The sequence below is a fragment of the Puccinia triticina genome, chromosome 10A (genome assembly GCF_026914185.1).
Source record: "Puccinia triticina chromosome 10A, complete sequence".
NCBI classification, from domain to species: Eukaryota; Fungi; Basidiomycota; class Pucciniomycetes; order Pucciniales; family Pucciniaceae; genus Puccinia; species Puccinia triticina.
In genome coordinates, this window is record NC_070567.1 from 1,808,209 (window position 1) to 1,834,572 (window position 26,364).

A 26,364-nucleotide genomic window follows, 5' to 3' on the forward strand; every position below is an offset into this window, starting at 1 on the left:
TTCACTACTATCAACATTAATATTATGTTTCTCGGTTACTTGCGGATAAGACTTTGTAATAGGTACTTTAGCAGATTGTAAGGCAGTCTCTTTAACAGGTTGTATAACAGGCTCTTTAGAAGACGTTGGGACTGGATCTCTTTCAGATAGTAATGTGGGCTCGTATGATAAGACAATATCAGATTCTAAGGCAGGTTCAGTATTGGACGGTAATACGGGCTGGGTATTATGAAAAAAGATAGAGGTCAAGGCGATAATGTTGGGCTGGTTAGTTATATGGCCTACTCTTCAATGGCGTCCTTGACTTCCATCAGGACTCAGGCCATCTTGAATTTTTCCTTCCACTTGTTCGCGCCGCTCTTTGGCTTCCGTTTGTACGGTTTTGAGCCCGACGCCTTTGGCTTGGAGCGGTCAATCTTTGGGATCTTGTAGACCTTCTTCGGATCGCGCTCGCTGCTTTCCTTTTTCGATTTCTTGTTATCCTCGAGCACTTTGATGTGCTTGCGTTCTGTGTAAGAGTTCCAGCCATCCGAGTGATTTGCTAGGATCTCCTTCCACGGGAGGAATTTCTGGACAACCCTGAACAACGAGATGATTTGCTTGAGGTACGACTTGAGGAGCTCCATCTCGTTGTAATTCTTGCCGTTCAAGTAAGCGGCTTTCGTCGCTTTGAATATTGCTATTGCGTCCTCTTGCGCTTTGTTGAGGACTAGGACCGAGCAATGTTAATATAGAATCTTTGGCGTTAGTATACTTAGACGGTGTGTCGACTAACCTTGAGGGGGTACCTTTACTACTACCTCTAGTTCGTCCTCCTCGGCCTTGCCTTCCTCGACCTCTTTTGGTGGGGGGAGGATTCGCTGAGTGGTCCTTTCCTGATCTGGTATCGACCATATCGGAAAGAGTAGTCAGTTAGGTTGTTGTTTGTTTTATATCTCGGTTAGGTGGGTGAAAGTTTTACCTTTGAGTAATTTGAGCACCGCGGCTTTTGGGTTGAATTGCTTTTTGATTATCCTAGCGGGTAGCGTTGCCGGGTGAGGTCGTCGTCGCTCCTGGTACGGGCTAAGGAAGAAGCCGGGCGGGAGAGACTCTGTGCGTTTAGCTTTTCTCTTCTTGGTTGCGGTTTTCGGATTGGCGGATTTTGTCGTATCCAGTTGGTTATCGGCTGGTTTAGCGGCTGGAACGGGAGCAGACACTACAGTCAAAATATAGAGATAAAATGGCAGAAATACATTTTTGACAGTTTAGTTTTATGTATTTTTATATGTATTTTATTGTTTTTTATCTCTATTGCACAATAGGGGGGTTCACAATAGGATAAAAGTAAAATTTTAGAGTCAATTTTAAGGTCTTTATCAACAAATTTTTGAAAATCTGGCAAGGTGTACAGGACTGGGTATCCCCTGAGAATCAGAGCAACATCTTTATTTTTTAAAAAGTTGTTCATAAAGGCCTTAAAATTAGCTCTAAAGTTTTATTTTTATCCTATTGTGAACCCCCCTAATATGTCAGAAACAAGAAAAAAACTCGTACTTGTTTAGTGGATTTAATTGGTTTTTATGTAAAACTGAAGTACTGACAGCAAAAATATGGGGATAATTGCTAAAAATAAGGAAAAAACTCAGAAAAAAATCAGTTTTATCCTTGACAGGTACTTTGGGTAAAAAAACACGATGAGGCCCCCAAATGACAGCTCTGTTTATGAAGCTTAGGGCAAAAACCCGTCAAAAATAAGGGTTTTTGGGCCCTAGCACTATAACTGTGCTGATTTAAACACTGGTAATGTAAATTACCAAGCTTGTTACGTGGCAAATATGGCCACTACAAGGGTTTAACACTCTGTAACAGAGGAGGAATTAATTATGTAATTAATAATATCCCACTTTCTTAAATCCACAGAATTCTAGACCTGCAGATCTAAGTTTTGGGGTGTTTTTTTCTCAAAAGATGGGGCAAAAAATTCCCCTTTATCTCACTTGGCACGTTGAATATCCCCAAAGACCCAAAGGCCCTATGGATGACCCTCCAGCTGTGCCGGAGCAACGCGCAAAAGAGGGCCGGTTGGTAAACTAGCCAGGGAGGGCCTAACCAAGCAGTTAGGGGGCTCCCAGGGAGGGGGCGGACAAAACCGAATCCCCTGCGGATCCATCAACTCCATAACCTCCTCTTTATATACTCACGCACATAACCTACCACGCACCGGCTGTTTCCCCGAATCCACAGCTATGCCACACTTGCTCCTATGATATTACCGCCCGTTTCGCCAAACCACAGCCAGGCCACACCTTGTCCTACACTACCGTCACCGCCCCGGTGGCGCCACACTTGCAGCACAACTCAACATGTCACTCCTGTCACCCTGAACTCCCATGTGCACGACAATTCAGAAATGGCCCAATGCCACGCTCACCCACAACAGGCGCATCCCTCTCCATTCTAACCCTGGCGCAGCCCGTCTCGCGCTGTAGATGCCAGTCTCCCCCGCCAACTCTATCCAACCCATTCTACTGTCTCTTTGAGGACTTGGCTGTCAACAACTATACCCTTGTGCGTCTCTCTCAAAAACTCACAGATCCTTTTTCCCCCACTCACTTTCCTTCTGTTATGCAGCAAATCAATCCCCACAGAGGGGTGAACACTGAGCATCTCAATTGATCCAAATTCATCGGTCGCATGCTTGCCTTTGCTATCTTCCATAGGTTTGTCTATATTGTCTTTCTCTCTTTTGATGTTTGACACTGAGGTTGTTTTTCTAGGAGGTTCCTGGATGTGTATTTCATCACAAGTTTCTACAAGATGATCCTCAAAACTCAAGAAGGTTGCTCCTGCTGACATGAAGAGTGTGAAGCCGAGATAATTGACATGGATGATGTAAGTTTGTGTTTATATGGGGAAAGAAGGACGGTGGTCTGAAGTAAATGTTTTCTTGTAGGGAGAACAACATCATGGATGTCCTTGAGAGTTTGTTGTTGGTCCAGGTCAAGAAGTTTGGCAAAGTAACGATAGATATGAAGAAGAGCCGCCGCAACATACAGGTGACTGAGGAGAACACAAGAGAGAGTACATTGAGTTGATTACTCAATGGCGGGTCGGGAAGCGAGTGGTGGAGCAATTCCCGGCGTTCTTGAGCGGCTTCCACGAGCTGATCCCGTAGAAACTGATCAACGTCTTTGACAAGCGCGAGCTCGAGCTACCAATCGGGGGGATGTTGAACATCGACATGGACGACTGGATCAAACACACCAATTATTGGGGATATCAGCCCGACGAACAAGTCATCAAGTGGTTCTGGCAAGCCTCCGCGCCTGGCCTGCCGAGAAAAAATCCCGCTTGCTCCATTTCACCACTGGTCAGTCCCCCTCCCCCTCACCCTTGTTTTTTTTTGTGGGAAAATGCGCGGGCTGAGAGACGCACATTCACTTTCTCCCCCCTCAGTTAGGTACATCTAGGATCCCCGTTAACGGGTTCCAAGATCTCCAAGGATCTGATGGCCCTCGTCGATTCACGATCAAGAAAGCAGGTGAAATCACCCAGTTGCCTAAGTCACATACATGCTTCAGCAGGTTCGACTTGCCCCGCTATCCCACCTCCAACAAGGTAAAGTTCCCCCCTCCCTTCATCCTTCTTTTTGATGTGCTTGTTTGAGGTTTGTTGGGATGATAGGTTGGAGCGGAACATCAGCTTGGCAACCGCGGAAACTCTTGGTGTGTCTCCCTCCCTTCCTTTCTTTTGGTTTGTTCTGGGATGAAGAGCTGATTTGGGTCTCTCAATAGACGTTCTTGTAGGATTTGCGGTCGAGTGACACGGCGACGACGGTACCAGTGCCTGACGACGGGCTGCCCCACGGTAGCCCGACGCGTGCCCCATTGGCGTCGGGTTGTCAGTCCGAGGGAGCCGAAATCGCTCTTGTGGTGTATCCTGACTCCTTTGAGACCCAAAACAAGAGCGACTGATCCTATGGTTCGTTGGACGAGGTGGTACTCCTAGCTGCCGTGAGGTGGGTATTCAGATGCCGGACAGGTATACCGCCTCCCCCTGACTGATGTTAATGGCTGGTTTATCATTTGACAAATAGCAGTTTGCCGAGCCAGACTCCCCCGGCCCGTCATCTGTTCCTCCAGGCACAGACTTGGGTGCCTCAGTCCCATCTCCAGCCCCTGACACCCCCTTGGATGTCATAAAGAGTGTTTTTAAGACTTGTGAGATTCCCTCTCCTCTAATCCTAGCGACTTGGCAATCTTTAACCCTTACCGGAAAACTGATTGGAATGGCTTTTAGATGGGTCTGCTCGACCCTCATCCCCAAACCCAGCTGCGAAGAGGATGCGATTGTCTTTGGGTACGTGCATTTCATACCCTTGCTTGGGCTGCCCTTGCAGCTGACGGCTTCTTCATCTTCAGATGGTAAAAAGAATACCAAGTTGGATCTTCCCCGGCCAACGCCATTTATGCCGGTTAAGGAGAATTTCAGTCGCGTTTCGGCTTCAGAACATGCACAACCTCTGATTCTGCCGACGATCCCCAAGAACTCTCCTCTCCCAGCTACCACGCAAAATAAGACTTGTCCACCTTTGACTTCAGCAATCACTCGGCAATCCGAAGGCCTTCGAGCCCCGGGGCTGCCTCCTCCAATGGAAGAGAGCCGGTTAAAATCATCTTCATGCCCCCGGCTGGCAATGCCTCTACTGCTGACTCTGGCTCAACTCTTCTCAGCCCATTGGAAGTCTGTGAAAATCAGGTGCCCATGAGGACATGCGATCTAACCCCCGGAGCCAATCATCAAGTCACCACCGGGAGCGCCCCTGCCCTTGACGCTGCCAATCCCCTCGAGCCAGCCCCTACTCATTCCCAGTCTACTCTGGCCGCATCCCAGAGCCGCGCAAGTGATCCACAGGCCGCTTGCGACGCCTCAAGAAAGAAGAAGCTTGATGAGCCGATGACAGGCATTGAGGTGTTCAGGCGTCCAATCAGCAAAAAGGGTTAGCATATCTCCATTCTCATAGATCATCACAAAATGCTGATCTATGCTTTGCTTGCTCATGTAGGCCTGCTCCGCAACATCGACCAACTGGAGATCCTGAAAGACGAGATGGAGCTCAATGAGGGTCTGGCGCATATCGCAAGGAAAGCTGTCGATAATTCCCCTCTCTTCCTTCCAATAGCCAAGGAGGTCATTGCCTACCGAGTCAAGAATTGCTTTGATAATGGCGGTTTCAGGGTCGGCACTTTCAAGCTCAAAAGGAGTTCTCCGGAGTTGCTGGCCCTCTTTGAGGCAGCTAACACCAAGGAGTTTGCATCAGTCATCCGCTGCAGTAAGTCTCTGGCCTCCACAAAGCTCCCCACCCCTATTCGGTGGTGCTAACATTTGTCTGACCACTCAGGCCCCCGCCTCACCCAGATCGATGGTGATGATGTTTTTTTTAGCAACAAGGACTTGATCGACTTCGACTCAATTGCAGAGCTCGCAAAGGCAAAGAAAAACCCGGAAATTGACGCTTCGTGGCGCTCGCTTATTGCCCTCATGCAAAGGTCGAAAACCTCTGAGAATGAGGAGTACAGTCCCCAGGAACAAGGCATGAAACTATCAGTCGGCAAGGTCCATACACTACTTCAATCCTGTATCGGTCAGATTGCTAGCGGTTGCAAACCTGTGGTAGAGGCTGCTCCTTCCGCGGACGACACGATTGCCGGCGGCCTCAAGATCATGTGTGAGAAAGCGTCCCACTTCAGGGCTGGTGCTCAAGGAACCTCGAATCACCGTGGTAATGGTCTCCATTTTCTGCAAGAGCGAGTTTGGGAGTCTCTGATTGCGCTCATATTGATGGATTACTCGGTTGAAAGTCAAGAAAAAGGGGGGGGGGGGGGGGGGGGAGAGTTGTGGCTCTGCGCTCCTCTGTTGCCTCGTGCTCGTCGTCGTCTCTTCTCTCTCCTCTTCCTATCTCACATCTACATATGCACCCCCACCCACAGACACTACATATATATCTATATGAACAGATCCTTTCCACAGTCACAGGTCTCATGCTGTGTTGCTTTGCGCGTCGGCCCCCTCGACTCCTGCGTCACACGCCAGGGGACAGGATACTACAATTTCTAATCCTTATCTATTACCTTAGGTGGAATACATACGTTTCTTCTGGTCTTCATTTGTGGGCCATGTATCTTTACTCAATAATATTAGTAAACTGACTTTTGTTGAAACCTTTCTCTTGTCTTTCTCACGCTTTTTGTTGTTGAATGATGGCCTGAATGTACACGCATATTTCTCAGTTTTTGTAAAACTTAAAACATTAATGATATAGAGAATGACCATGACTTTAGCATTTTTATTATTGTTCTGTTGATATATATACACATCTTTATTTTTTGATTGATTCTTCTGCTTCGAGTTCTGAAAAGAATCCGGAAGCAAATGAGACAAATTTTCTTCTGCTCCGAGTGCTCAAAAGAATCTGGGCAAGCAAATAAGATGTATCTGTGGGCTTTTTTCTGATTTGAGTACTGAAAAGAATCTGGGCAAGCAAATAAATTCAATCTGGAAAGTGCTGCTATAACCCATCTGGAAATTAATTTGTGAGGCACACTAACACCACCCTGCGGCGGCGTAGCCGCTTTAAACTCTAGTGTAATTATTAATTACAGGGAATTAATTTGGCGTAAAAGTAGGTGGTAAGCGCTTAAACTGATTGGCTGCTTGACAGAGGCGGTGGTCTTATGGCAACTACTTATAAGGATAAAGCGTTAAATATGCTAATAAGGGATTTTTGATGATTTAAAGGGTTTAATCCAGCAATTTTACGTGCTGGGTATGGTTTATAAGGAAAAGGGGCTACAATAGTAGCAGGGGAGAATATTCATGGCAAACTTACGGTTTATGGGCGGTGAATGGTCTGGGGGATCTTTTCCTGAGGGCCAAATAGGCCTCTATTTATAGAGGGGACTTCAGTGGGCGTAAACACTGAGTCCTTTTTTCCCTATGGGAGTATCCAGGGATGTAGCCGTGAAAAGGGCTTGGCAATGGGTAATTTAATTGTATTGTAATAGACTAATTTCCCTGACTCTGTCACATGACATATTTATAACCAATTGTCATGTGAAAGAGCTTCAGTAGAAGTCTACATAATACTTTCACGGGGTATTTTTACACAAGTAATATTACTCATTAATGTACAACAGTTTAATTTCATGTACATTGTTTGTTTTACTAAATTTATGTATGTAATACTATTTTTGGGCGCTTTCTGGGGCCAATTCTTATTTGTACAATTAGTACATGAAGGAATAGGAATAAGGGGGTACTTTAAGTAGGCGACCCCCCTTAATTTATGATGGGGAATCTGATTCTGCAATAATAATTTAATAATTATTATTATTTACTAAGTTATTGCAGTCTTTTGGATACTTGATGTATCTCTAAGGCTGACAAGCGACGCCCGCTGCGCTGCGCTAAAATTGCCGCTTTCTGCAGCGTAGCGCAGCTTTTCAGTCTTGCATGGACAGACACAAGCTGAGTTAAGCCTCTCCAGGCAGGTGGAAAGCGTCTCTGAAGGAGAGGCTTAGGACTAAAGTCAAATTCTGGGCCTGAGGCTGACAGGGGTTTTTGAAAAAAAAAAATAGACAGAGGGTTTTGAAGAAAATCAATAATTTTGTATTTAAATTTATTTTATAATTAGTTCTACACTTTTACAAGAAATCCCAGCTGACCATGCTGTAGCCCTTGATCTCAGCTGTCTAGCACATATTTTCTCAAGTAGTTTCAACAAAAATTGGGAGCCATTCTTTCCAGGGCTGTTCCTGAGCAATGTGATATACCCATTGGGCCGATTGCTTCAAGATTGGACAGTGTTAGGTCTGGGTCTTGGGGGAGGGGGACTGGGTTGTGCTCTCTGGCTAAGTAGATTGATTGCTGGATGGGGAGAGGTGGATCTCTCCACAGCTGCCCTATGAGGATGGGAGCTGTGACATGTATCTACATATGTGACATGTCTGTGGGATAGGTGTTGTGGGGTGTGCAAACTCCAAATCTGGAGAGTCAGAGGAGTCAAGAGGTGGAACGTGGAGTGCAATTTTGATCATGAGTTTTTCATCCTCTTATCCACAATAATAGGCTATGGCACGTCTGTACGGCTCATAACAGACATGTCAGCGCCAGTCTCTTAGGTGAAACAGGGCTGATGGTTTTTCAGATGAAGGTTGCACTATAGCTGCGCTGAGTAGCCGCCAGTGGAAAGAAGTCCAACTCAACGCTGTAAAGCGGAGGGTCTAGCATCCTTACTAAGTAAGGGGACGCAGTGATGATTCAAGCCTGCCCCGTTGCTCCTCAAGGCTGATACAGCTACTTGGAATCTAGATTATAGGTGTTATGACATCCACCTGTATCTAGGAGACTTACTTGAAGTGGAGTGCGGAGGGGTGAAGATAAAGAGAAAGGTTTTGGATTATATAAAACCCCACTCACTAAGGTTTTGGTTAACTAGTAAGGTTGATGGGTTTGTATGTGTAATAATCTAGGAAAAGATCTCTCCAGAGGAAAGATCCCCCCCTTTTATATTACAAGGTCCTGATCCTCCTTGAAGTCAAGGCCCTAGAGGTATCCTTAACTCCAAGGAAGGAAAGAGGACCACAGAATTCAGGAAAGGAGTTACATTAATAATGATGTAATCTCTTTATGTATGGAAAATCCGTAGAGAGATATACTCCTAAGGTTCCGATCCGGACCCCGCAGATCCGGAGAAATCCAGAAGCCCCGCAGGCTGGATCAGGGTTTGGGATTGAGCTCGAGAGATCTGGAATCTGGTCAGATAGTGAAAAGCGCTCCAAAAGCGAGATTTATGCGGGAAAACCTCAGAAAACACCTGAAAATAGGGTCTTTTCTCAGGGAATACCCGTCAAACGCACATGAATCAGGAACTCTACGGGGGAATCCCTGGCATACCCAATCAAATTTTTTTTTGGGAAATGCCCCTTGCTTTCAGATCCGGTAAAATCCGGCCGGATTCCGGATAAGACCAGGGTCAGGGTGCAGGATGGGTAATATCTGGCTCTGGGGCACCGGATTGGAACCTTATATACTCCATTAGTACATTATTATTCTTAATCAATGTAAATAGGGGGTTTCAAAGTAGACCCGCGCGTGCATGCAGGTCAGTTTGCATAACCCAGCTTTGTGGGGAGACTGCAAGTTGACGTTCAACATTTGAGTTGAACACCGGCTTGCCTTGCCTTGCAACTGGCATGCGCGGGTCTACTTTGAATCCCACCTAGCTTAACAAAGCCACTCAAACGGAGGTCCGGGGGACCCGCGTGGAGCGCTCTCCGTAGGAGAGGCTTACTCGCTATCCCTCAATTTTGGCAGGAGCAGAAGTGGTATTCAGTGCAAAAAATAAAAATACAGCCCTATAAATTGTAATAAAAACAATAAAAGAAAACTGAATAGATAGTCTTGTAGCCTTGATAAATGCGCAAATTTTGACCCCTGTTCCAGCGTCTCAATCCAAAGACTGCACTCCCTAGTGGCAAAAGTGTTCAGGAATCTGGTCAAGGCAGCAAAACAAAACTCCAAACCATGTCTTAAGTTTGGAAGATCCATGTGTGGATCCACATTTGGCCAGAGGGAAGCACAGTGGTGATCTTAGCTTTGTACATACAATGTGTCAATTTACATACAACCTAGAAAGCATGCAGATTGCTTGGTCCACAAGATCTGCAAGCAATACAGCCTTGTGAATCCTTGTGCAGATCCATTTCTTGAGAAGTCACTTTTCAAAAATTTATTAAAAATACATTGATGGTGATACAAAAATTCTGAGGAGACAGAATTGTAGAGGAGATGTCAAAGGGTCAGAAAGCTGTGGCTCAGACCTTTGGAGGTGCTGGGGGCAGAGCTATTAAAAAGTTAAAAAACCTTACAGCCATTTGGTACTTTCTGCTCCCCTATGAAATTGGGGATAATATGCAAGCCCCTCCCTGCGGGAGGGGCCGCTTCGCGGCCAGCCACAGCGAGCCTCCCACCAGGGGGACTTGTGTTAAGTTAGGAATTCCACTAATATATAGAATGCGGGCCGAGAGCAGGTTGAGCAGCGCGAGGGTTTTCCTGCTGGCGAGACCTACACACGGGCTGGTTGGGAAGGGCCGGTGCTAGTATCGGCGACGGTAGCGATGCGCTCGAGACAGACAAACAGTGGCACCACCAACGAAGGGTCAAAAGCCTCTGGCGGAAGTATTCTCGACTGATTGGGGGGCGACTGGAGATCTGGGCGAGTTACGAATGGATCAGACGAGCTGGTGCGAGCAGCTAGTGTGACGTCACCTTGTTCAGGTCATCGTTCATCTCGCTCTCATCCTCTCCCCTCCATCCTGCCAATGCTCCAATTCCCTCCCCCTCATGCGTTCTTATTACCCCTTCCCCATTTTTCTTGCTCCACATCCCCCTTATGTATTAGTTCCTCCCAACCTCAACTAGTCCTTGAAAACCCCTCCCGAGGTTGACCAACTTAAATCTGGATTCCAGTTCAGATCACTTCGACCCGCTTGCACACCAACTCGCCCCCAAACTTTCATCTGCCTGAAACCATTTGTATTTGTTTATGCGTATATTGGGAAGATTGGGAAGACGGTCAAGCAGAAGAACAGAATAGGATGAGGGGCTGTAAGGTTTCAAGAAGTCTTCCATCACACAAATCTGTACCACCCTTGTGGCTCCTCGTGCTGGGCTACCATTGCGAGAATAAAAAGGAGAGACCGGGCCCACAACCATCTTGCCAAAGCAAGTCACATTCGCCTACCTTGTTGTTACGGTCGCTACTCATCATGGTCTCCATTCTACTCATTTTCCTAGTCAGTTTCTTTATCTTACCTGTGCCCCGCACTTCTTCAGCTATGAACTAACAGACAGGCCTTCTCCAATAGCTCATCGGACAATATGCTTCTACGCAGACGGTACCTGCAACAGGGATCAGTTTGCTAGAAGAACAGCCTTCCCATTCGGCTGAATGTCAAGTGGTGATCGAGGCAGGATCAAAAGCAACAATCGATAATTATCCCCCGCCGTTTACTCTGGTGAGTCCTGCCAACGGATTTTAGAGCCATTTCGAGCCATATGTAGTCTGAATTTTCCCGACAAAATCTGCTTGCACGTGTAGCCGCATTATTATATGGGAGATCGTGACCTTGAGCAGGGAAATTATCGAAGCAATCACGGTTTCCCGTTTTCGGCAGATCATCTGGGAAGACCCGCCGAACATCGCACTATCTCGCCCAGTGTCGGAACAGATGTTCAAAGGGGAGGAGGATGTTGTGGTGTTACCAGTTGCTACAGTTTCTGGTGTTCTGGACCTTCTTGGATTGTCTGGTTGCTCTGTCTCACAATACTTACTCTGACTTTGGGCTTCAAATATCATCTTTTCCACCATTCTTGATCTTAATACACACTTTTTATATGCCAACGCCGTCTAGGCACAGGGATGACCACAATAGAAGTTAGAACGGTTCACATTTAAAATTCTTCAGCAACACAAAAATTTAAAACCAGCAGAGCACTTAAGGTTTTGACTTCCAATCTCGAGCCAATTTGGCTGGCAAGTAATTACTCCCCAGGCAACTGGGATGCTGGTTCAACAATTGGTCCAACCAAGCAGTTCAGCTTGGTGACCAACACTAGTGGTGCACTTTCAGTGACCGTAACCATGAAACCCCCAGAGGGTAATGGTCGATGGAGGATTGGTCTAACAGTGTCTGGTCACCTTTGACCAACCATCCCCCAACCATCACAACACTGTTGTACAGCCTGCAGCACAAGATGAACCAAAAAAAGTAGTGGGACTTGAACCCACAACCATGTGACAATTATCACCTACCAAATGAGGTGAGTGTAATTCAATGATACATGCATTATGAAGTGTACTTGTGGAAGGCACATGCAAAAGGCCTTTTGAACTTGACAAAAGTTTCTTTTTCCTTGCTTTCTGAGTTTTTCTTGTCATTTTTTTATTCATTAAATTTGTCAGACAATATCTTGCCTGCCAGGTTGTTGCTAAATGATGCTCTGATGATTATACTATTTGGAATTGTTAGAGGTTTCAATGAGCCTTCACAGATTTCACCATTGTACAATAGGTTCAAGAGGTTCTTCATGTGGGTGAAAGGAATTCCGGAGGTAATTGTTTGGGTTGTTGCAGCGGATTCTCTCAATGCTCTCATTGCCAAAAAGCATTCATTGTCTTTATAACTTTGAAAATACAGAAGCCATCTAGTTTTTGGATGGGCACCACTCATACTGCTGGGTAAGGGTTCAAAATTTGAGCATAGCCAGCATTCACAAAAATTCCGCAGGACTTTTACCCAGTACCACAAGAAATTAAATTATAAACTTCCCCTGAAATGGTGAGCTTGAACGGCCAATTCATCTCACCCATGAATTGATATTTCTTGTTATCTTCAACTTGAAAGTGAAGGTGAAGGGAGGATTTGGACTCGGGGAAAGAAATTATTGAGAGCTCATCAAAGAAACTACTGGGAGCAGGGATTTCTTCACTGTCAGTAACACCGCAACAGCTGCGCTGCGCACAGCGGGAAGCGCTGTTGGATGAAATGTCAACCACATGTCACATGACATAGTTGCAAGCTTGAAAACACTTCCAGAATTTTCTCTCTCAGTCTTTCTTCTCAGGGAATGAACTCAGAACCACCTCAGTCGGAATCAGAAACCAAGACCATCACCAACCATCACCACATCAACTGAACCCCGATATCAACTCAAGTTAAAGTCAAAACTATCAAGCAACCTGTAACAATTGCTTATCTAGATAAATCAACTCTGTTAAGTAGTGTCTATCGGCCAGTTATGTTCATAAATGAAGTCCTCAGAGAATAATCATTCAGGGGGAGGAGGAGAGGTACTTGAGATTTGTTATGTTGTCCAATTCATCATTCATCAGCTCAACGTGTTTTTTCCTTACATTCTTAGTTATTCTCTCTCAGTTCATCACCATTCTCAAAAGTCTTTCACTAAATTTCAACTAGCAATGACTAGGTAAAATACTTGTGATACTTATTTTTCTTCATGATGAATTGTCCCTTATTAACATTGTTTTTCTTCAGTTCTTTTACTACTACTGGTTATTTAAGTGCTTGCAATTATATATGATCTCTCTGAACTACAAACGCAGTGTTTTTTGCCTTGCATTGGCAAGCTTTAGCAGCAGGTGAGATGCTGCGCTTTTTGCTAATAAATCTAAGGGGGAAAAAAAAAATTCAGCGCGCTTGTTTCAGCGGTCCGCAGCGGAAAACCACTGCGCTGAGTGCTCAAAAGCGTTCAAAATTGCTGACAAGAGCGCTGAGCGCTAGAAAGCGGTGAAGCTTGCTGACAAGAGCGCTGAGCACTGAAAAGTGGTAAATTTTTTCACTTCTGCACATCTTTTTTTTCTCCAAGTTAAGATTGGGACTCCGCAGCAAAAAAAAGTGCAAATGTTCTCTGTGCTATCACTGCTATTCTAAGAAAAAAGAGTGTTAAGATTTCGGACCCAGCCAACTGCACAAAGAGAAGAGCTTCTGAGAACAGTGCTCAAGATAGGGGCAGTGAGGATGTGGAGCTCACCGGATGCGGCTCAAGGTACGGCACCCAGTGAAGAGAGGAAGATCCAATGACTGGATTGCTTGTATCAGGCTAGACTAATATAGACTAGATACAAGAAATTGAGTTGTGGTTGTGACCATAAGAAATATAAAAGAGATTGAAGAGAAGATTCTCAAACTCTGAGAGATATTACAAATGAGTCAGGACTGTCACAAGCAGAGTGCGCAAACATCAGAGAATAAGGGGAGTTGGGAAAGATTGATAATCTAATCTTGGCAGGGAACAAGGTCACAAGGCAAGTATGGATACAATCATGACCACTAACTACACCAGATCATAAGATGTGATTGAACATAAGAAGTGAAAGAAGGTGAATCAGATGGAATCATTTGAGAGTGAGCAGGAAGGGGAATGAGGTAGAAGGCAGAAAAGGAAGAGACATGAGGACAAAAACTCAACAAAGAGGCTTGGTGGGTCCAAGCGCTGCAGCTCTCTGCGCTAGAAACACTTTTTGCAGATCAAAAGGGCTCAAAGCAAAGAAAAGCGCCACCAGCCACTTTTGCTGCACTGTTTTGCAGCAAAAGCGGGAAATAACACTTTGCTAACTGAATATCAAAATATGTGCAGCGGTTTTCTTGCTTCACTGATGCTGAAAACAAAGCCTGGCCGCTGACACTATTGCTTTTTGGCGCCAGGAAAAGCGGATGGACGCTGCGCTGCGCTATTTTGGTGCTTTTGTCAGCAAAGCGCAAAGGTTGTGCTGTTGCTGTCAGTGGTCTGGCTTTGGCAAGATTTATTTCCTCTGGCGGCGTTAAAACCGTTACACTGTAGGCCAGAGTAGGGATGAAACCAGGTCGGGTTCGGGTTGGAAAACAGTGCCCGAACCCAACCCAGAATTTAGTGCGGGTTGGGTTGGGTCGGGTCAGTTTTGAAAATATGCTGCCCGAACCCAACCCGGCATCTTACTGTTTTGGGTCGGGTCGGTTTCTGACCCGACAGGTCGCGGGTCGACCCAACCTAGTAGGCGCCCAAAACACCCAAACTTACTGTTGGAGGCATTGTAGTCGGGTCGCAGGCCGACCCAATTAGAAAATACGCTGCGCAAACCCGACCCGAAAATCTAGCGGGTCTGTGGCGGGTCGGGTCAAAAACTAGTTTTTGAGACAAAAGCCGACCTGACACGGTTCGGGTACCCGGCGCAACCCTAGGCCAGAGGTTCTGGTAAGGCGCAAAGATGCCGAATGGCCAATCAGAAGGCCTTTGTAGGCATAGCGGGTAGAGTTCTGGTCAAACATGGACTGGGTGACGTTGAGGACCACAAGAGTGCAATCTCCACGGGGGAGGTTGACTTGCTTGTTGTTTAGATTACGTGGAAATGAGAATTGACAAGTTTCTTTGACCGTAAAAAGCCTATTGAGGACCTTCAGGGAATTTTTCTTTGGATCCAGGACAATCTCTATGAAGAGATTGCCCAAGGCAGACTTACCGGGGACAAAGGAGTGAGGATGAAGTAACAAAGCTTCCTCAAACAGCTTGCTTGACCTGCAACTGAAAATTGATTTGAGATTCTTGTTCTCAACCAGCTTGTTGGTGGTCTGGGAGGTGAAATGGGAAACAGGAGAGTGGAACAGGTCCAATTTTTTTCCACCTGACCTTTGGAGCCAGAGTGGGCTGTTATAAATGGTGTTTAGAGAGTCCAGCGTGGCCACTGACCAGTATCAGTTTTCCTTTTGTGAGTTGGATGAGGTGGCGTAAGACCTGAATGCTATGTTACAATGCCGTTACCAGTATCGTAACTACCCAGTGTTGGAACAGAGTTGTCCTTCTGAGTGAGCGTGTCTTCTGCAAGACTAGTACTTGTAGCCTTCTAGTTCCCGGAAACTCATTGAACATTCCATGACGTTACATGTTGTTACACACCTGTGACATTTCAATCTAACAAAAAAAATTTCAAAAAACTACAAAACCCAATGAAATAAAATCCACAAAATTGCGCCGGTGGGCGCGAATTATTGTTGCGGGTGCCTCGTGAGAGGACCAAATACCTAACTTCGCTAATTCCCTCCTTGGGGGAGCGAAGCAACCTCTGACTAAATTAGCTAATTCCCTCCTTGGGGGAGCAAAGCGACCTCCACATTTCTGGGATGGCCCAAGCTGTCCCTATTTTTCTATTATTTTTTCCCATCCTCAACACCTCTTGTTGAGCTGTAATCAGAGCTGTAACATCATGGATTCCAGATTCTGTACAGTGCAACATGTGCAATACGGGATATAGCCAACTAGATGAAGTTGCAAAAAAAGACATTTGAATGTCATTACATATCCCTAAAAATAGGACAATAGATGGAAAGATTCTCCTTGATGTTCTGCATCTTTTGTTCCCCCACAAATCAATCACACAATGTGATGTGACAAAGCTACACAGGATTGAAAAAGGCCAAGTTCCTGATTCTCTCAGGCCGCGGGGTCCACTTAGTGTAGGGATGTAAACGGGTTGGGTTTGGGTCAGAAAATGGTGCCCAAACCCAACCCAACGTGAGCACTGGGTTGGGTTGGGTTGGGACAAAACTGTAAATGTGCTGCCCAAACCCAGACCCATTAATGAAGAGTCAGGTCTGGGTTGGGTCCGGGTCAGGTCTCGGGCCGACCCAACCTTTTTTGCTGACCCAATCTCAGAAATGAGAATTAGACTGTAAATTTTCATGGAGAAAGAAAAACAATAGACTAGTATTGTGTATAGTAGCTGGGTTTGTTTTTGTAGAATTTAAAGAGATGAAATCAAGGAAGTATTTAGTTATTAATCAATTTCCTCCACCTCAGTATCAAGGTCAGGGTATAGACCCTCCTTGCAGCGGATCCAATCTTGCGCACAAATGAGGGCCTTGAGTGTTTCTGGCTTCAACCTGGTTCAATAGTCACAGAGTACTCTCCTGCCGGTTGAGAATGCAGACTTGGAAGCAATCGATGTCATTGGGACCATTAATAACGATCTAGCAAGCTTGGAGAGATTTGGAAATCTTCCAGAGTGAGTGCTCCACCAGGCAAGAATCGAGAAATTCCAAGAATCATTCACAACAGAGGGTTCTTGAAGGTAGAGGTCAAGCTCGGCAGTTGTTGATACCACTTGGGCGGAGTGCATTGCAGAAACATATTTTTTGAAATGCAAGTCAACATTGTCGTCATCTTGAGTCAAAGTTAGTTTATCAACTCAGGCTTGATTTGTATCTGCGGATTGTCCATCCCCATGTGGCTTTGTTTTCTTTGATAAGATTTTGCTAAACCAGGTCAAGAGGGTCTTTTTGATAGAATTGATACTACTTTCTGCTTCATCAGTACCGAGCTCGTCAGCAAGAAGGAATTCTATCATAGCCAGTTTACAGCGGGGATCCAAAACAAGGTTGATTGCGGCAAAATCCTTAATTTTTTCCCAGTACTTGTCAAATTTCTCTCTCATTGGATTGATTAGGTTGATAAGGTCTGCTTGGACGTTGTTCAAACTTGCTTTGAGTTGCGCATCAATCTTTTTCATGTTTTTATAAACAGCAGGAGCCGTTGGATATTTGGTCATAGCGAGTTTATTTGTGGCTACATAGTGGGTAGTAAAACAGAAGGACCTTTTAGAACATGATTTGGAAAGTCATTGGTATAATCTGACTGGAAAATAATCCTCACCAGAATTAAATATGGCCAAAAAGTCCTTCATAGTCAATATTTCCTGCCACTTGGTGGGGGTCGGGCAGTCGGTGAAGTTGGCATCTTGCAAGGCCAAGGTATTGAATGCATCTTTGTAAGGAATAGCTGATTTCAACATCAGATAAATCAAGTTCCAGCGGGTTGGAACATTAAGCAAGCGGAGGGCTTGCACTCCTTCTATGCTAGCTAGCTTGATGGCCTCCTGAAGAGCTGCTTGCGAGAAGGAGTACTTCTAGCATATCAAACGGCATCCCAAATCTTGTTGATGGAATAGGAGACGTGCTTGAGGCCGTCCTTCACAATCAGATTGATCACATGAGCAGCACAACAAACATGGAAAAATTGTCCATTCATATTGGGTGGATCACTGCTTCAATCTTTCAGAACAGAGCAGACTCAAGCTAGGCCGGCATCATTTGCGAGTGCATTTTCCACGGTTATAAAGCCAACCTTATTGTATATCTTCCATTTGGTGATAGTGGTAAGCAACTGATCAGCAATGGCTAGACCAGTATGAGGAGTCGGAAAATGCTTAAAAGAAAGTATTCTTTTGTTGAGGTTCCAGTTGGATTCAATGAAATGAGAAGTGATCACCATGAAAGGTGTCTGGTTGGATGATGTCCATACATCAGTTTTCAAGGCCATACAATCAATGTCTTGAATATTGATCATGAGTTGGGCTTTCATTGAATTATACAGATTGATGATCTTGGTTTTGACGGTACTACGGCTAAGGAGTTTGAATCTTGGTTGCAACAAGTTCACAAATTCTTGGAAGAGGGGCTGCTTGACTAGATTGAAAGGATGTTCATGCGCGATAATCATTTGCATCAATAGTTCTTGAGATTTCTCCAGGGAAAAGTTCCAAGTTGATGACAACAACGACCCGTCCGCAAGTTTCAGCAAAGATTGCTTGCTTGATGTTGCAAAGGAGCTACATTGCTCTAGGTGGCGCCAAAGGTGTTTGGTCCCGTTCAAGCTTTTCCCATCCAACTGAGCTTGACAATAAACACAGGCTGCCTTCACGCCATTTGCTGGGGTAATAATAATTCAATGAAATTAGTAATATATTCCAGGGGACCAGGCTGAAAAAAAAAAAAAAACAGAAAAATTTAACAGACCCTGCACCTTCTTCTGGAAATGGGCCCAAATATTGCTGGTGGCCTTGCGCTTCTTCTTGGCTTGATCGGAATCAGTAGTGAGATCAAGAACTTGATTTTCCGTTGGGGTTTTCTGGGATGCTGCTGGAGTAGCTACTTCTTTCTGACTGATGAGGGCAGATTCAGCCACTTCAATATTGGCAGCTTCCGAGGATGCCAATGATTGAACGATTCTGTTTCTTTTTGAGCGCGCCATTGGTGGTTGAGAATGTACTTGGTGGTGGGACTGATCTTTAGTCCCACCCAAAGCGTGGTTAGTTGGGTGGCAATTGGGTTCATGGGCCAACCCAAATGGGAAAAACCCTGCCCAAACCCGACCCAACACAAACTTAGCTAAGTCCCTTGATCGGAGGCGCGCGAGCGCTGTCGCAAAGCAACCCTCCAAAGGAAGGACTTACGCTGTGGTGATCCAGATCTGTTGCGTGCAACAAAACTGCCAAAACCTCAACTCACAGCCTACAATACTAGCATATGATAGAATATTATTAGAGAAATAGATTCTACATACAAACTTAACCCTAGTCACTCACTTCAACTACCCAGCTAGCTCTTCTAGTTTAGAAGTTAGTTACAATTATAGGTTTAGTACAGGCCATACCCAGGTGGAAAGTCATATAAATCATAAAATGCATGCATATATAGAAGAGTATAGTTAGATTTACTAGTTAGGCAGGCCTCCACTATTAGCTACAGATCACCTCATGCAACCTGCGCATTTAGAAACTGCATCGACTAGGCCTCCACTCAACAAACTCAACAGATTTGCGCGGACCTTACATTGATGCATGCGGTCAGAAAGCCTCCACTTTGGCAGTGCAACCAACCTAGGCGGCCTTTGCCTTAAAAAAAAGTACAAATCACACATTGTCATGCGGAACATCAGTTTAAGTTATGCACCCCTTGCAGAAGGCAGTGCAATCCACAGGGTCACCACCAGCAGAAATGCCTCGAGTGCAGCCCTCACCAGCAAAAATAACTCAGAAAAGAATATATAAGGAGGCCCTCCTCCCACCATTTTTTCCATCATCACCCAGGCACCCCAGCTCAGTGGTCACCAGTCATCATTTTGCCATCATCACGGAAGACACAGTCATCATACATTAACATAGAAATCTCATACCACACTCCATCATCATTTCCCTCTGCTGAAACCATTAAAAACCCAACAAAACATATTCTCACTTGATTATATTCTTTGCCCATCTCGCCATATAGAGGTTGTATACACATCTTGTACTTGTTAAAACTGATCTAGGTCTGATAGAGACTACTACATACAAGTTTTCTCAGTCATAAAAGTCACGCCACAACAATAAATAAATTTGTTGTCAGAATTCTGTAGTATAATAGAGGGGCAGGTCTTCCAAACCACCCGTAACAGTAGTATTACTTAGCTGGAATATCATATTGTTATTTCCCCCTCAAAGAACTGCCAACCCATCCCAAAGGAATTCTCACAACGCCCTACCTTGCAAAACAGTAGGCAGAAGAAGAGTGTTTTGCACATTTTGTTATGTCTTGTCCTGTAGCAGCTACACAAATGTACTTGAGGCCAAGTAGCTACCCCAAAAGATGCTCAAGAAGCATGGCTCTCTGCTCACATTTTTTATATATTTTTAACACCCAAACCTGATTTTTAAATAATTATCCAACACAATACATCTGACTGCCTTCTTGTAAGTGCTAGCAGTTGTTTTAGTGCATGTTTTTCTGAAACCTGACAGCTGAACACCACCTTCTTGATAATCACATGCATTGGGTTGCACATTTGTATTGGTCTGTCAGACTCAAGGGATGTTGTACATAAGACCATCTTTGCCGTGTGTCAAAGTATGGATTTACCCAAGGACCTGTGTTAAGAGCGCTCACAAATTCCTTATTTCCCTTTTCAGATTCAAAGGTGGAAATAGAGCACCACTGCCTCAGGGAGGCGGCAGGTGGAAGGGCAGATGTAGGCGGACAATTATGTCTCCTCAGATTTTCAATACCTTTTACCTGAGTCAAGATATAAACAGTTGAATTTTTTGAAAATTTTCCCCAGCGAAATGGGATTTCTGCTGCCTACTGTTTTGCAAGATAGGGCATAAGTCCCTCCTTCGGAGGGTTGCTTCGCGACAGCGCTCGCGCGCCTCCCATCGAGGGACTTAGCTAAGTTCGGACGGTCGGATTTTCTAACAGAGGCCCGAAGGCTGCCTAAACCCGACCCGAAACCCATCGGGTCTCGGGTCTTTGCGGATCGACCCGACCCATTTACATCCCTAACTTTCCTCCTTCGGAGGGTCCCTGCAGGACGGCGTCCCCCCTCCACAAAGAGAGGGATAGTTAAGTTAGACAAAATACTGTCCCAAGAACAACACACAAGAACAAAGAAGCAGAATAATATTTTTTTTGAGTTTGCAGGTGGATTTACGCCTGGTTGCTGCTTTTGTAAGTTTCGCCAGCTGTTTTCCCAATGTTTTTGACTGCACTTTGCAACCGCCGTGTCTCAACCCAGAAGGGAGACCATCTTTGGTGACAGGGTTTGTTACAATATAAGAAATTGTTCAATATCATATCATATTGTAAGTACCCAGTGTTGGTATTATTCAGGGCGAGATTATAAATGAAGGATTGTTTTGCATGATTGATGAAAGAGATGAAATTTCAGTAAAAAAACACCCTAAGGGTATTTTGGAAAGCTCGAAAACTTGTGAAGTGTGTATCATAGGGCATGACATGTAGAACTGCGAAGAAAAGCTCTTAGGTTTACGAGATTCTGCAAGCCGGTGGCTTCAAGGATTTGCCTGGAATGATTGGGTTGCTGGAAGATAAATTTATTGGGATCATCCAAAACGAGGTCTAATAGGGGGTGAAGAATAACGTGGTATCCTTCCAGAATATGAGTGAGTGTGATTTTCGCGTTGAATGAGGTAAAGGATGAAGAGCACAATGCCTGCGATGACAGCTGCTGCTACTATCGAAATTCCGCCCAAACACAACACGTTGCCAAGAGTGAAGCACCTAATTTTGGGTAGTTGTTCAACAGCTGATCCGGTGTTGATCGCGATAGAGGTGTCTTGGGGGGTTGTTTCTACAAGATTGGCCGGGGCGTTGCCGGGGAGTCTCCCGTGATGATTTACTTCGTGATAGTATCCCCTCCTGCCATCCCCGTAAGCATCGTGGACAGGGATCCCAGCTACTGTCACGAAGTCTTGTCTTGTGTCTGCGGCGTGTTTTGGATCCTGGAAAGGTCGGGAATCGTGGCGCAGAAATCGATGGTTTCAAGATCATTCAGACTCTAAGCTCGAAATGGCTCTCAATTCGTAGGCAGAACTGACCTCGTCTATTTTATTTTGACAAGGCCTTCGATACTCGAATGGTGGTCGCCCTGACGAAGATGCAGACGAGCCACGCCATTTGCGGTAATATTCTGCACGATTTATGTCCTCAAAGCCTTCGTTGTAGCTTTGTAAATCCATGGACGCGTCTTCGTATGGAACCGCAGATGAACGCTCTAGCGGTGGGAAACGGCCACATCGAGGCATCTCCCCTGTAGCGTACACATGTCGGCCGATAAACTATTGGAGAAGACCTGTCTGTTAGTTTAAAGCCAATCTGCTGCCCGGCAGAGGTGAAATTCAGAGACTGACTAGGAAAATGAAAAGAACAGAGAACATGATGAGTAGCGACTATGTCGATCGGATAAGTTACTAATACCAGGCGAATGCGACTTGCTGGGGTCCTTTAAACTCCATGTCGCCTCTTTATAGTCGCAATGGTGAATACTTCCCACCTTTGCATGTAAACTTGAAACCATGCCTAGTCTTCCCAACTTACCTGCGACCTCTTTCGATCTTGAGATATGTTTCAAAAATCGTCCAGAACTCGTTTGATGAACACGATGACTCACAGCCATTTGGAAATTCACAACTGTACCTCTTCCACCCCGAGCGAGCGCTTCTGAGAATACACGCCTAGGTGAACGGCATCGATCTCATAAATAAATTGAGAAATATGCTGGGATCTAATCCAGCTGCGGACGAAGGGCAAATTGGCAAACCCGCGTCCGCAGTCCAAACCAGCGCAGCTGTGTTATTACACTATTGGTACAACGCAAGCCAGCAGGAAGAACAGTCTCGAGGACAAGATACAGGTTTTCGAAAACTTTTGGTGCACCCCTCGGATAAGCTGGCCTCCTACATATGTACTAGGCTTCCGGTAAGTTGTACTAAGTACTACATACACATAAATATATAGGTGTAACTCAGGCTGACGCAGGAGGGACTTGTGGCAAGTTTACAAACATGTATTAGGGCACTACGGGGAATCCACGAGGATTCCTCGAGATATCCTCGTCGGAGGACTCCCCGGGTGTGTGTACAGAAGGTGAAACCTGATTTCCGCAACAGAAGTCAATGTTGAAAATCTTCGGTCGTGGGCTTCCATGGGTACGGTGGACCTGGCCCGACATTGGTTGTGCCACCCAAAACGAAAACGAAAAACAAATTCTGACACTCGTGTCAGATAAGGGCCCGTACCATAGCTTTCCGCGGATCAGGAGCTCGGATTCCGAGCCCCCAAAAATACCGGTTTGTTGGGATTATTTTCCCTGCACGGTTTCCCGGAGTTCAAAATCCGAGCTGTCCACAATGCGTACCATGGGACCGCAGATTAATCAACTCCTTGGTACCGGTACTGACCGGTCAGCCAGAGCAATACACACCGGGCATCGGGAGTAATGTATTCCCCTCGATGATAGGTCCGTTTGATCATCGAGAGCTCCCCTCGATGTCCTTAGGTTACTCCTCCAGATGGCCGAAATGAACCGGTCATCCAGGGAAGTGATTACTCCTCTCGATGACCGCAGGAGTAATCACTTCCCTCGATGACCGGGTTGTTACGGTCATTTGGAGGAGTGCATATTCCCTCAATGACCGGAACGAACTGGTCATCAAGAGGAGTATCTACTCCTCAAGATGACCGGAGGATCCACTCCTCTCGATGACAGGTTTGTTGCGGTCATCTTGAGGAGTACATCCTCCACTTGATGACCAGTTCGTTCCGGTCATCAAGGGAGTATGCACTCCTCCCGATGACCGGAACGAACCAGTCATCGAGAGGAGGGTGTACTCCTCAAGATGACCGGAACGAACCGGTGGTCGAGAGGAGGGTGTACTCATCAAGATGACCGGAACAAACCGGTCATCATATCTACCTCTAGATGACCGGTTCGTTCCGGCCATCGGGAGGAGTGCATACTCCCTTGATGACCGGAACGAACTGGTCATCGAGTGGAAGATGTACTCCTCAAGATGACCGCAACGAACCGGTCATCTTGAGGAGTAGATACTCCTCTTGATGACCAGTTTGTTCCGGTCATCGAGGGAATATGCACTCCTCCAAATGACCGTAACGACCCGGTCATCAAGGGAAGGGTTCGTTCCGGTCATCGGGAGGAGTGCATACTTCCTTGATGACCGGAACGAACCGGTCATCTTGATCAGTACATCTTCCTCTTGATGACCGGCTCGTTCCGGTCATCTTGGGAAGTACATACTCCTCTCAAGGACCGGAACAAGCCGGTCATCGAGAATTGGGCGAGTGACTTTTGATGGCAGGTACGGACCGGGCATCAAGGAGGGAGTGTACTCCTATTAATGACCGGTCCCCGCCGGCCATTTCAAGTGAAGAGCCTACACCAGCCATCGGTGGAGTGTGTATGCACTCCAATTGATGATTGGCTTCTGCCAGCCATCGAGGGTGTAGTGAGCTACTCTCAATGGTCGGTACTCACTGTCATTTATGTAGGGGAAGCAATACAAGGATGTGATGAGTGTATCTTTTGACGGTGCGGGGGAGGGGTCGAAGGCGTAATCCGAGGTGAGAAAAATAGGTCCGACCTATTTTTCCAATCTGAGGAAAACAGGCAACTTTCCTCGGATTATTAGAATGTCAATTAGGCGCTATGGTACTCCGGATTCTGGGCCGCTCGGATTTCACAGAAAGTTGCGAATCCCGGGCAAGATCCTTGGAATCCGCGGGCTATGGTACAGGCCCTAAATAAGCCAAGTACAGGCCGCGGTGCATAGATACTGCAGTCTGTACATACGTCCACAACCTGCTCGGGTTCAAAGGGCATGCCCCCCGACGCTTCCGCCCAGAACATGCGCATGAACTCCGGGCGCGGCCCGCTGATCAGTACCGTGTGTTTATGCAAGCAGACACTCCGAACTGAGTCGGCCAGACTTCGGATCGGCCGCCGGTCCCAATTCTCCTCGGAAAACCATGTCCGACAACAGTTTTAACTTGGAACAACCATGCCTCGTTTGAAGCATGCCCGCATGCCTGGTTTGAAGCATGCCGCATGCCTGGTTTGAAGCATGCCGCATGCCTGGTTTGAAGCATGCCGCATGCCTGGTTTGAAGCATGCCCGCGACCGTTCCGCCCAGAACCAGCCCATGAACTTCGGGCCAGGCACTCAGTCAGACTCAAATCAAACAAGACCTCGGATTGGCCGCTGTCCCGCGACCTATCCTGGGACAACCATGTCCAACAAGGGGTTGAACAACCATGACTGTTGGGGGCAAAAATCTGTTTTGTAGACTCTGATGCAAGATGAGAAGGTCATTTGAAAGGAAATTCAACGGAAATCACATATGATTGACAATGTGAATGAGGATGTATAATACAAAATGAGAAAGTGGTTTGAGAGATGATGCAAGTTATGGAAAGAAAGCCAACAGGGAATTTGATGAGGATTCACAAGAAAATGTTAAATGTGACTGAGGATGTATAATACAAATTTTGAAAGAATTTTGAAAGACAATGTAAGATGTGTAAAGAAATCCAGAAGTCAATTTGATAGGTATTGACAAGAAAAAAGTTGAAGATGAATGGATTGACAAGAGGAATTGTTAATGTAAATTGGAAGAAAATGCTACAACTGTGTTGATCCAGGATTGAATGGGTGATGTGGAGGGGGTAGTGAATCAAAATTTGAAGTAAGAGATTTCAGGTAGCTCTTCATTTCTGGATTTTAGAAGGTGGGCCAGTGATCCCCAGGGCTTTACCCATTTCAAGTCCACTGCTTTTCCCAGATGTAGTGCTTCACAAACTTCATTTCCTGTGCGGCAGGAATGCTCCTTCAAAAAATTTACAATTCCTTCACTGCTGGTGTTCACATCAGACCAAGATCTAAAAGGAAACACATCAGCAAAAGAAATGGTGGAATTCATAAGAGGATGATTGAAAAAAAGATGATTTTTGAACACACTTGGGATCCATATCAACAATCTGGGGATCAGTAAGGGTTCTTGAAGACGAATCATCTCGATTGATTACCGGAGGTTCTGCCATCTCGTTTGTATTTTATCTAGAAGTGTTTTCTAATTTTGAGTTCTTATACTGTCAAGTAATAACTCTCGCTACCATGTAAAAATGATATGAGATTACTTTATTGAAACAGTATTTAACAAAGAACTCAATAATAGTAAATACACTTTTTGAATAATAAAAATAGATTGTTAGATCGGTTTTTTAAACTTCACAGAGCTAGTAGTAAAGGGAAAAAATACCTTGAAGAAATGAACCGCAGCGAACAAAAATCTTGGCACAAAGCACAACGACGTTGTCGAATAAGCAACAGGAATATCACAACAAAAACAGCCTAAAGTTTTATGAACGAAACAATGCGATGTTAATAACTAGGAACAATTGTTGTTAATGAGAATGCTTGAAAGAACTACCTGCCCAGAAGCTGCTTCTAGCTCCTCCTAGATGCTTAGCGATGACGAGAGTTGAGTTTTGAGCTTTTGATTTGATCGATGAGGAACAAAGAAGAAAGACCTCGAGTAGTTGTTGTCTGATGATTGATTGGTGATGAGATCGACGAGATTGGATGATGGAGAAGAGTGATGAAGAAAAGAAATGGGGAAGAATTGAGTTTATCGGCGAAGAGAAA

General features: G+C 45.4%; 2 protein-coding genes across 2 annotated transcripts; one reads left to right on the forward strand and one right to left on the reverse strand.

Moving 5' to 3' along the window:
• Window positions 1-2,945: 2,945 nt before the first annotated feature.
• PtA15_10A202 (uncharacterized protein) lies at window positions 2,946-6,415 on the forward strand (the record flags this gene model as incomplete). Its single annotated transcript, XM_053160356.1, has 9 exons — window positions 2,946-2,996; window positions 3,155-3,349; window positions 3,436-3,597; window positions 3,975-3,992; window positions 4,076-4,338; window positions 4,581-4,978; window positions 5,045-5,311; window positions 5,381-5,839; window positions 6,399-6,415. The coding sequence occupies 9 exons, from the start codon at window positions 2,946-2,948 to the stop codon at window positions 6,413-6,415; spliced, it is 1,830 nt and encodes a 609-aa protein (XP_053024338.1).
• Window positions 6,416-21,247: 14,832 nt separating this feature from the next.
• PtA15_10A203 (uncharacterized protein) lies at window positions 21,248-22,081 on the reverse strand (the record flags this gene model as incomplete). Its single annotated transcript, XM_053160357.1, has 3 exons — window positions 21,248-21,646; window positions 21,743-21,982; window positions 22,055-22,081. The coding sequence occupies 3 exons, from the start codon at window positions 22,079-22,081 to the stop codon at window positions 21,248-21,250; spliced, it is 666 nt and encodes a 221-aa protein (XP_053024339.1).
• Between the last annotated feature and the right edge of the window lie 4,283 nt (window positions 22,082-26,364).